General features: G+C 43.9%; 1 protein-coding gene across 1 annotated transcript in view; it reads right to left on the bottom strand.

Moving 5' to 3' along the window:
- Positions 1–1,343: 1,343 nt before the first annotated feature.
- The window catches only part of LOC144676509 (insulin-like growth factor 2 mRNA-binding protein 2), a gene marked incomplete at its 3' end in the record, with an annotated part of 55,591 nt that continues 44,502 nt past the window's right edge, over positions 1,344–12,432 (bottom strand). Inside the window, exon 9 of the mRNA XM_078536906.1 lies at positions 1,344–1,418. Coding sequence (XP_078393032.1) covers positions 1,344–1,418 — 75 coding nt within the window. The remainder of the gene's footprint in view (positions 1,419–12,432) is intronic.

The following is a 12,432-nucleotide window of genomic DNA, read 5'->3' on the forward strand; positions in this document are numbered from 1 at the left end:
TACCCTCTCAGAGAGAAGGCTGCTGATTCGTTGGCAGCTTGGCTTGATATCCAATGAAATTTGGCATTCTTGCATTCATCCTAACGAGTGCAAGACAAAGAAAGCAATTTTTTAAAAATTAATTCATTTGCGGGATGTGGGCATCACTGGCTCGGTCAGCATTTATTGCCCATTGCCAATTGCCCTTGAGAAGCGATATTGAAGTTCTCTACTATCAGGCAACTAAAAATAAAGCAATTAAACCAGGAGGGAGAAAAACATTGGAGCAGAAGGACAGGTTACAGTCCAAAATACGTACTTTTTTGTAACACGAATGCATGGAGTATAAGGAACAAATCTGAATGAATTGCAGATGCAAATTCAACTTGTTGAGGTGTGACATGGTTACCGTTACTGAGACCTGGCTGCAAGATGGTCAGGTCTGCCAGGATATCACATCTACAGGAAAGATAGAGGGGGGAGGAGTAACATTACTAATGAAGGGTGAAATCACTTCAATGGTAAGAGAGGGCATAATGGGAGGTAAGCAGGCAGTGCAGAGTTTATGGTAGAGTTAAGGACTAGAAAATGATTTAATGCTCTACTGGGGGTTGTGTCTAGGTCCTTGGTCACAGTTGTGAAGTGATAAATTGGATAAATGTAGACATTAGACAAGAATGTAGCAAAGGCAGAGTGGTTTTAATGGGGATTTAAACTTTCATATAGATTCGGATGATCAGACTAGACGTCAGAAAGATAGTGTATTTCTTGAGTGTGCTCAGAGCCGTTTTCTGCAGAAATATGTCCCAGAACCAACAAGGGGTCATTGCCTTGTTAGAGTTAGTGATGAGTAATGAGCCAGATTTAGTTAACAGCCTAACAACGAATGAACATTTATCTAAAAGTGACCATAATAAGATGATTGAATCCAACGTAGTGTTTGAAAGGGAGAAACACAAAACAGATTTAGATGACGCTGACTTCAATGGGATGAGACAGAGGCTGTCCACAGTAAAGTGGATAAACCTGTTAATGGGCAAAAAGACACAAACAAGATCCATCAGGTGTTCAAAAAAAGAACTGAATATAATACAGAAGCAGTTTGTACCACTGACGGGGAAGGGTTCTACTTGCCAAAAAAAAAACCCTTAGGACAGATATCTAGAGGTAAAAGACGGCATAAAACTAATAGAGAAAGCATACAAAAATAGCACAGACCCTGGTGAATGGAAAAGGCACAATAACCCAAATGGCATGTTAATAACCCAAGAACTCAGATTCTTTTCTCGAGGAATAGCATAGAAAAGTGCAGAAGTTCTTCTAAAATTATACTGAACCCTGGTTAGACCACACTTCGGACTCACCTTGAACTGAGCCTCTGGTGAGCCTGTGATAATCACCATCCTCTCATTCGCCTCAGGCCCTTCAGCAGGCGCGATCTGCAATTTAAACACACAAACAAGTGAGGGTCGATATCAGTACCTGTGCAAGAAACACTCGAGAGTGAAAGCCATCACTTCTTTGATAGCACGGAGCAAACTGAAAGTGAACCAACAGTGCAAGAAGAGGAAAACCTCCTCAGGGGTTGAAGGTGGGCAAGCTGGGCAGTAAGTGAGGCAGGAGAGCAGGGGGGGCGAGCGAGGAGAATCAGCTGCTTGGCGCCTCTACCAAGTTGCATCCAGATTCACCTGCGCCAGCCAGCACCCTCCAATCCCTTGCCCAGGTGAACGCTCAATGAGAGCCTGAGTGGTGAGTGAATGTGGGCAGGCTATTGGACCATGGAAGGAATCACAGTCCTCACCTACGTGTAATGAGTGTGCGACTGAGGTGGGGATGGGAGTGTTGCTGAGATTTAGCAACCAATGAGGTGACGATGTGGAGAACCGTCCTCGGGCCCCAGAGGAAAGGGAAGCAGCGGCTGAGAGAATCCTGACACAGGTAGAGGCCAGTCACTGGGCTTTATTAACAACACAGGAAGAGGCCACTCAGCCAACCCTCCAAAGATTGCGGGAATAAAATGTTCCGGAGTGGAGACCCTGGCTGACTTTTCTTTCCTACGCCATGGTCGATCAAAGCCCCCACCACACAATCGCTGCTCCAGCTCGAGATCAACTTCCTGGACAGTAAAACTGTGCCTCACTTGGCAGCATTCTTGCCCCCGTGACAGAAAGTCACAGATTCAAGTCCCACTCCAGAACCTCAAACACACGACCTAGACCAACACTTGCTGTGTGGTACTGAAGGAACGTTCTCAGGTGAGACGTTAAACGGAGACTTCGTCTGCTGTCTCAGGTGAATGTAAACAATTTCCGGGGCGATATTGGAAGAGCAGTAGGTTTGATGCGCAGTGTAGTTTAAACGGCTGCAGAGTAGAGGACTGTGTCTGGAAGACCAGCCTCTGATAGTGGTGTGGAGGCAGCAGGAATGAGAATAATCTGAAATGAGAGACATGAATGGATAAAAGGGGGAAATCGCTAAACAGCTGATTTCTAGATTCAGACAAGGTTGACTTCAATGGGATTTGACACGAGGACTGTTCACTGTAAACTGGGCAATTCAGTTAATGACTAAAATGACACAAGATCAGCAAGAGGTGTTAATGTGAAACAGAAGCAGTTTCTACCCCTAAGGTGTAAGAGCGCACTCTGCCAAAAAAAAACAGCCATGGGCCAAAAGAAAAGGGAAGAAACAACAAAAAACTAATAGAACAGGAATGGAAAAATGCAAAAAATAGCACATATCCTGGCGAATGTGAAAGATACAAAATAAAAAGCAAAAGGCGGCATACCAACCAGAAGGGCACTGGTTACTGAAAAAAGGCTAAATGGTGACCTAAAAGAGGTCTTTAAAATTATTAAAGGTAATAGAGTAAAGAGAGAGAGAACGTTTCCACTTGTGAAGATGATCAAAACCTGAGGCTTTCGATGATAGTCACCAAGAAACAGGGCCAGCTCAAGGTTTGTTGGCGCCACGGGAAAATTGAATTTCAGCACCCCGAAGGCCTTTCACCATTTTCATAATTACTTCATAATGCCAAACAAACTACAGATATAGCAACAAAAGAACAATTACAGAGAAATGAAAAAAAAAATCAAATGCAACAGACATCCAAATATGTGCATTAGCTCAACTGAAACTTTAAGACCGTTACAATTTTAAGAATGTTTTTATGATAATGAATTAGAAGAAAGGAAAAAGAGAACTTGGGTTATTACCCTGTACAAATAAGTTAAAAAAAAAGAAAAAGAAAGAAAAAGAAAAACCAAAGCTAAGTCAAACGCAACAGACATGCAAATTTTTACATTATCCTAACTATTTTTTTTCCCTCTTGACTTTAGATCTGCAATTTTTTTTCTATATATAGTGCTTACCACATTTATCTTTCTGACAAGGTCATTTTCTATTGACAAAATTGCTAGAGAATTTAGTTTTTCTTGTGTCATGGAAGACCTTAAGTATGTCTTTATCATTTTCAGCTTAATGAAGCTTCTTTCTCCCATGGCCAGAGTTATTGGAATTGTAAGCTTTATCCTTAATGCAACCCACAGATTTTGCTTAACATCCTGCAACTTGTTCATGTCGATAAATCTAACTGCTTGTATTGGGGATTTTACACCTTTGGGAAATATTGCATTTGCAATTTCTACTTCACTCAGTAAGTCGTAGCCATTAATATCACTGCTTTCTTGATAGCTTTAACCTATCCTCCAACCTTTGACACGCTCATTTTTACCTGGCAAGGTTACTTAAAAATCCCCATGAGTTATTGAAGTTTTGTAACTGTTCGAATCTTTCTGATCGAGGCTTTATGTGTCTACTATAACATTAAATATATGATTTTTGAACAGACTTTCAGGATTTTCTGCACTAGGAACTTCACCAACACTCTAATACTCAATTGCCTTTTCTTGTGCCTTACTCTTGTACTTTTGAAAATAGGCTCCATCTCTAGTTCTGCAGCTAATTCTTTTGCCGATGTTACTGCTTTTTCATAACTATTTGCACGATAATCAGTTAAGTAATCAGTGAACTATTCGTTAATGAAACTGCAGTCGACAGTTCCACAGAGGCACTCTGCATAGTTTGGCCAGCATTTATTCTGAGTAACATATCATGCTAGATACTCATAATAACTAAAAATTTGAAATCTTCTATTTGTGATAAGAGTTCCCACTCCATGTCACATTGCAGGACCAGAAACCGGCAATCCTGAAAGTTCATAAAAAGCATCTCAGATTCCAATAATTTCATATCTAATAGCTTCGGGACATTCTATTCTGCACTCCCATCGGGTTTCGCATAAAGGCTTGAGGTGACACATTTAACCTGTTCTATCAATCTCTGCCATCACACAGCAGAGGCAAGAAACACAACGTATATGCGTTGGAAAATTACAAAAAATGAAGTCGATTCCAGGCAACTTGCAGCACAATCCCCAACTCCTAAGTTCAGGGGTATGGTGATTTATCAGAAAATATAGATTGCGAAAATATCTTCCATCCAGCCTTATTCACCACGTGGCCTGCACCACCACTAACACCACTAGTTTTAGCATTGTGTGGCCAGCAACAATACTAACTATATATGAATACATATTGCCTTATATAAATATTGCAAATAATTGTTGTTCACAAGCACAAGATATGCACAGGGACAGCCTGCACTTCCCCAGGTTACATGACAGGTTAAGGCGACCTTAAGTGTACTATTGGCTAACATGAAGTTAAATAACACTAATTAAGATTGTAATGCAGTATCATATACCTTAAATAATTTCATTTTCCATTTATTCATTTATTTTCTTTTTATTCATTTATTTTTTTCTCTCTCCCTCTCTCCATTTTTTGGTGCCCCTCAGCACATTGCACCCTGGGCGACACCCGGTAAGCCGGGCCTTGAGCTGGCCCTGCCAAGAAAACAAATAAGGAATTCAGAAGAACCTCCTTTACTCAGAGAGCAGTGAAGATGTGGAACCTGCTACCACAGGGAGTAGTTGAAGTGAATAGAACAGGTGCATTTAAGGGGAGGCTGCACAAGTATTTGAGGGGGAAGGGAATAGAAGGTTATGATGATAGAGGTGGATAAGGAAAAATGCTTTGGAGGAGGCGCGAGTGGAGAGTAAACGCCGACATGGGCTGGTTATACTGATTGGCCCATTTCTGTGCTGTATATCCTGCTTAAAACAGATAATAAGAGCTAATAAAGGGCGTATGAAAACAATAAAACCAAAATACTGTAGATGGTGGAAATCTGAAATAAAAACAAGCTGCTAGAAAAACTCAGCAGGTCTGGCAGCATCTGTGAAGAGAGAAACAGAGTGGACCCCTTGAAAACTGATAATGGCAATATTGTCATTGAAAATAAGGAAATGGCAGACACATTGAATAATTACCTTGCATCAGCATTTACAGCTGAGGCACAGGTCAGCATGTCAGACATCCCAAGCAAACTAATAGTGAATCAGGGAGAGGGATTTACCAAAATTAATAAAAACAAAGAACAGTAATGGGGAAAATAATGGGACTGAAGAATGACAAATCCCCAGGACCAGACTGGGTTATCTCCCAGGGTTTAAAGGAAGTAGGTGGGAACATAGCTGATACCCAAACTATGCTCTTCAAAATTTCTCACAATTCAGGCAAATTCCTTTAGCTTAGAAAATTGAGAATGTAATTTTTTTTTAAAAAGAAAGATGAGAGGAGAAAATCAAAGAATTATATTCCAGTTAGTCTAACATCTGCTGAAATTGCCAGAGTCAGAGTCAATAATTAAGGATAGGCTACCAGAACTTTGAAAATTTTTAGCTAATTTGTAAAGGGTAGATCATGTCTGATGAACTTGATTAAATTTTTCTTTGAAGAGATAGTAGTGGTCAAGCAATTGTCAATGGATGTTATTTAAATGGACTTCCAGAAAAAGTCTGATAAAGTCCCTCATAAGAGATTGCTGGTTAAAGTTCAAACCCATGGAACTGAAGGCAAATTGATGGCCTGGTTAGGAAATTGGCTGAGTGGCAGGAGACAGAGTAGGGATAATGGGCAGGTACTCTAATTGGCAGGATGTGACTAGTGGTGTCCCACAAGGATCTATGTTGAGGCTTCAGCTATTCACCACATTTAGTAATGAGTTGAATAGAAAGCCAAGTATCCAAACTTGCTGATGACACAAAGATAGACAGTATTGTAAACCTTTAGAAGTAGAGCTAGAAACATAAAATTACAAGAAGATATTGATAGACTAGCAGAGGCCCATAAAACATTTGCAGTCAAATTAAAGTACTTAACAAATTCCAGCATCTCAACCACCCCTCCCATATCGTCCCCATCATATAACTCAATGGGCAAAGCAGTCAAATTTGAGGTTATCCATTTTGGACCTAAAAGAAAAGAGAAAAGAATACAGTACTTTCTAAATGGTGAAAATCTAGAAACAGTGAAGGTGCTCAGAGACTTTGGTGCTAGGGAAGAGGGGGGGAGGTGGGGGGAGGAGGAAGTCGGGGAGGGGTGTCCAGGCACATAAATTATTAAAATGTCATGAACAGTTACAGAAAATAACCAAAAAGGCTAATAGAATGTTGATCTTCATATCTACAGCACTGGAATACAAAGGGGTAAAAGAAATGCTTCAGCCTATACAAAGCCCAGGTTAGACTATACCTGGAGTTACTGTGGGTAGTTCTAGACACCTCACCTTAGGAAGGATACATTGACCTTGGAAGTGTTGATTTGCCAGAATTTACCTTGGGCTCCAAGGGTTAAATTACGAAGAGAGATTACACAAACTAGGGTTGTATTCCCTGGAATTTAGAAGGTCAAGGGGTGATTTTATTAAAGTTTTTAAGGTATTAAAGGGAAACTGAATTGGTAGAAAAACAAAAAAAATATTTCCATTGGCTGGGGAGTCCAGGACTAAATGGCATAGTTTAAAAGTTAGAGCCAGTTCTTACAGGAGTGATATCAGGAAACACTTGTACACATAAAGGGTGGCAGAAAAATTTAAATTTATTCTTTCACGGGATGCGGGTATCACTAGCAAGGCCAGCATTTGTTGCCCACCCCTAACTGCACTTGAACTGAGTGGCTCGCTAGGCCATTGCAAAGGGCAGTTTCAGAAGCTTGGAACTCTCATACCCAAATGGCAGTTGATGCCAGATGAATTGTAAATTTTGAAACAGATTGCCAGAATTTAGTTAACGAAAAGGTATGGTCAGATATGGGGCAAAGGGCCCATATGGAGTTAGGTCACAGATCAGGCTTGACGGTGAAATAAGCTTGAGGCGTGAAATGGCCAACTCCTATTCCTATATAGCAAAAGCCATCCAGCTACATAATTTTGTATTTTAATCAGCGAACTAGTTTGCAGGTTCACAATTAATGTGAATATTTTATTATAATCGGCATGTAGCTAAGAACCTGTCTGGTGTTTGCTGAGGTAGGTGAATTAACATTTTCCCTCTCAGGGAAAGCTTTATCAAACATGTAAAACATCTCGATGTCAGTCAATGATAACACTGCAAGTCAGGCGGTTCTGGATTCAAGCTTCAAGGACTTGAGTATATAACATAGGCTGATATTTGAGATGGTCATGTGGCACCGTGCATAACGTCCCTGCCTCTTGAGTCAGAAGCTCCAGGTTCCAGTCCCACTCCAGGGCTTGATGACCATGGAAGGTACATTCATAATGTGGCCAAACAGGTTGATTATTAACCTGTAAACCATGTCTGTGGCAGGCAGTAAGAGCAAGAGAGACTCCTGCTCAGCCATGCACTGGTTATCAGCGCCAGATAAATGGGGAGGATCTGCGGCAGGAAGGGTATCTGGCTGTAAAGTTACCCGCCAAATCCAAAACAAAATTGATTTCAAGGTGATCGACCAGCATTGTGGCAATGTCACATAACATGGGAAAAGCTGAAGGAAGGAGAACATAGGCTGATACTTCAGGAGGGAGTGCTGGACTGTCAAAGGTACTGTCTTTCAGATGTGACAATAAACTGTGGTCCCATCTGTCCTGTCAGGCTGATAAAGATGATCCCATGGCACTATTTTGAAGAGCAAAGGAGATCACCCCAATGCCCTGCATATTACTGCTTGACACAGCGGCGGGCACTGTGTGGCACACATTACCAGCCACTGTAATACAGCAAAGGGTGCTGTGCAACACAGCGATGGGCACTGAGTTACACAGCAATGGGTGGCTTTCGGTATCAAGCTGCAGGATGTGGAAGCTGGTCCCTGGATTGAGGAGTATCAACTCACAAAAAATAAGCTGGGATGTACGTGAGCTTGAGGAATGGGCTGGCTTTACCCCCGTCATGCAGCAGCCTGACTGAAAACTAACACCAAGCTCCCATCCTGAGGGAGGGCCAAGGGTCAGAGGCTGGCAAAGGGAGCTTCCAACCCAGGAGTGTCAGAGACTACCCAAATTCAGGGAACTCCCACTATTTATAGGCTCACCTGAAATTACATTCAAAGATTAGCTTTTTTTTTAAAAAAAGAAACAGTTCACCTCTCTCCCACCTCACTGTCAGACCATCAAGCACTAATTTGCACCCCCATGCCCTAAGAGGCCTGACACTCACTGAGACCCTGGGTGGCCCTCTGTTGGGAGAATCTAGAACAAATCAGGAGGGGCATCACCTTAAAAATCAGCACTAGGTTTTCTCTCTGCATTCACTGGACAGTAGCTCCTGTCCCCGAATCAAGTGGTCTGGATCAGAGCTGGACAGCTGGTTGCTCTCTCTGGGAGAATCAAGACGGATTGATCTGCAAATAAGTTTAAGCTCCTCAGAGGCGGGAGTGAGCGGGATATTCAAAGCTTGACAGAGAGCAAAAAGAACACACAAGAACAATGTCATCTGAGCTTTCAAAACATCAACTTCAAACTGTGCTTTAATTGTGGGCTGGGAGGAGGGAAAACATATGCTGCTTTTTGAGCTGTATGCTGATTATGCCTTAGGCTCATCCCACACCCCCCGCACAGCCCCACCCCCTCGGCTTTTAATTAGCAACCTTGGGAGGGCCTAAAAGCAATGGTTACACAACAAAGCATTAACCACACACAGTGCATCACCCCCTTCATCGACATACTGGCAAGACAGGGAGATTCACTGAAGCACAAAGCACAACCAAAACAATCTTCTCTCCCAACACCCCAAGCCTACTCCTACCACATCTCTTTAATAGTAAAGGGGGTTCAACAACCCCCTTCAAAAAAAAAGGAAATTAAGACCTTTACCTACACTCCAATTCTAAAGACAGGCTATGGAGGAGGTGGGTGGAGGAACCTCCCACGTTATACCATACAGTCTAAATATGCTGCAGCCTACTCGAAGTCAAGCAGTGATTCAGACAAACAAATTTCATACCCAGTTACCAAAATGAGTCACTCAGTTACAGTTGGCCACTATATTCAGGGATTGCCTTTCAAAGCTGGAATTCCGGAGCAGAGTGTGGCTGAAGAAGCCCAATTGGATCAGAGCCCCAGAAACCTTTGGTTCCACTTGGCAAACTCCCCTCCGACTCACCATAGACACACTGGTCTACTGGGCCTGGGCTCCTAGGTCCCTGTCAGCTCCCACCATAGACACACTGCTGTACTGGGCCTGGGCTCCTAGGTCCCTGTCAGCTCCCACCATAGACACACTGCTGTACTGGGCCTGGGCTCCTAGGTCCCTGTCAGCTCCCACCATAGACACACTGCTGTACTGGGCCTGGACTCCTAGGTCCCTGTCAGCTCCCACCACAGACACACTGCTGTACTGGGCCTGGACTCCTAGGTCCCTGTCAGCTCCCACCACAGACACACTGCTGTACTGGGCCTGGGCTCCTAGGCCCTGGTCAGCTTCCAATCACAAACACTGGTTTGCTACAATCCAACTAGGCTAGGAATCGTGCAATGAGTTAACTCACCTCCTGACTTCCCAAAGCCTGTCCACCATCTACAAGGCACAAGTCAGGAGTGTGATGGAATACTCCCCACTTGCCTGGGTGAGTGCAGCTCCCAACAACACTCAAGAAGCTGGACACCATCCAGGACAAAGCAGTCTGCTTGATTGGCACCACATCCACAAGCATTCACTCCCTCCACCACCGACGCACAGTAGCAACAGTGTGTACCATCTATAAAATGCACTGCAGGAATTCACTAAGGCTCCTTAGACAGCACATTCCAAACCCACGACCACTACGACCTAGAAGGACAAGGGCAGCAGATAGATGGGAATACAACCACCTGGAGGTTCCCCTCCAAGTCGCTCACCATCCTGACTTGGAAATATATCGCCGTTCCTTCACTGTCGCTGGGTCAAAATCCTGGAACTCCCCTTCCTAACAGCACTGTGGGTGTACCTACACCACATGGACTGCAGCGGTTTAAGAAGGCAGCTCACCACCACCTTCTCAAGGGTAACTAGGGATGGGCAATAAATGCTGGCCCAGCCAGCGAAGCCCACATCCCATGAATGAATGAATGAATAAATAAATAAATAGAAAAAACATCCTCCAGATCTGGCTCCACTCATTCAAAAATGGTGGCGAGTTCAAAATTTGGCCAAATGATTTTGTTGAGAATTGATCTCTCTTATGTCATTAAAGACTATGGACTGGCATTCAGAAAACGAGACACTCTGAGTGTCACAAAAGGCACACATGACCTTTCAAACAGGCTGCCTGTTAACTGTGGCCACTGCCCCAGCCCCATCTGGGGGAAACATCCCCAAAGCAGTGCCCATACTGGCCTGTGTGCTCCTTAAAATAGAAACACTCGGTCATCTAGCTCCTCTTACATAGAGCACAGGAGTAGGCTATTCAACCCCTTGAGCCAAATAATTAGATCATGGCTGATCTGTACCTCAAATTAATTTACCTGCTCTGCCCTTTGTTACTCAATAAAATCTATCAAACTCAGTCTTGTAAATTGATCCAGTGTCCTCTGATTTCTGGTACAGAGTTTCAGATTTCCATTACTGTGTGTGTGAAATGTGTTTCCTGGGGCCTGAACTTCTGCAGAATGGCAATCACAGTTGGACTGTCATTCTGCTCCTTGTTACTGAGCTGGAAATCCACCCGCTCCTTTCTCGCTTGGTCTTTCGACTCAGGCCAGATGAGAACTTGTGTGGGGCAGCACGCTCCTGAGGCCTGGGTGCACAGTTGGAGGTAAGGAAGCCATGCCCCCTTTTTTATGGCACTAGCTGCCGTAAAGCAGTTCAGTTTAAAGGTCCAGCCACTTTCAGAAGCCAGGGAGAAGGCAAGTTTTGTAAGGTAAGTGGGTAGGTCTGGGGGTGTGGTGGTGGTGGTGGTGGTTTGGGGGGTGGGGGGCGGTAAGTGGGTAAGTCTGGGGGTGTGGTGGTGGTGGTTTGGGGGGTGGGGGGGTAAGTGGGTAGGTCTGGGGGTGTGGTGGTGGTGGTTTGGGGGGTGGGGGGGTAAGTGGGTAGGTCTGGGGGTGTGGTGGTGGTGGTTTGGGGTGGGGGGGTAAGTGGGGAGGCTGGGAACATCAGGTGGCCAGTGAGGGGGCTGTTCAGTAGGGAAGTCAAGTGATTGGGGGAGGGGGTCCTCAGTACCATAGTTACCCAGGGGTTAGAAGTGGTTTCAACACTTTCAACTTTTTCTGGCTAACTATTCTTGTAAGACAGTCGGAACCACCCGAAGTTTGCGATTTAAGTTGTTCTTTCAGATGGTTCGCAGTGCAGGGTAATTGCCCAATGAAGTCTGAACTTCCCTGACAATTGACATGTATCCTTACTTGGAGACTTCTGGTGGGGTGTGCCTGGACAGGGGGGGGCTCCCAGGGGTCCCCAGCACGTCTTTGGGGTACCCCCACCCATGGTTACAATGCCCCAGAGCCCAGAAGTTCAGGGCCCAGGTTTCAGCCCTGAACAGCTGATCTTAATATTAACATTGTGCCCCCTTATTCTGTATTTGGCCACCAGAGGGAGTAGTTTCTCTATCCTATCAAATCCCTATTTTTTTTAAAATCACAATTAGATCATTATTCAACTGTCTAAACTCAAGGGAATATAAGCCTGGTTTATCCAACCTGTCCTCATAATTTTAACACCCTGAGCCTGGTATAACGCTGCTGAATCCATGCTATATCCTCTCATCAATATATCCTTCCAAAAGTGTGGTGCCCAGAACTGATGCAGTGCTCCAGATGGGAGGTCTGGCCAAAGCTCTGTGTAACTGAAGAAATCCTTACTTTTGAATTTTAACTCCTTTGGCATAAAGGCCAACACCCCAGTCACCTTTTTGATGGATGTCTTTCAGGTAAAGCTAAGTAAGCACATGAGGGGAAAAAGGAATATGTTGATAAGAGTTAGATAGTTAGGTGAAGGAAGTTTGTGTAGAGCACCGGTATAGACCAGTTGAGCCAAATGGCCTGTTCCTGTGCTGCAAATTCAACAATTGTGCACTAACTTTTAGTGATTTGTGTCCGTGGACAGCTTAGTCATTTTGC

The sequence above is a fragment of the Cetorhinus maximus genome, unplaced genomic scaffold, assembly GCF_964194155.1.
Source record: "Cetorhinus maximus unplaced genomic scaffold, sCetMax3.hap1.1 HAP1_SCAFFOLD_1652, whole genome shotgun sequence".
Taxonomy (NCBI): Eukaryota; Metazoa; Chordata; class Chondrichthyes; order Lamniformes; family Cetorhinidae; genus Cetorhinus; species Cetorhinus maximus.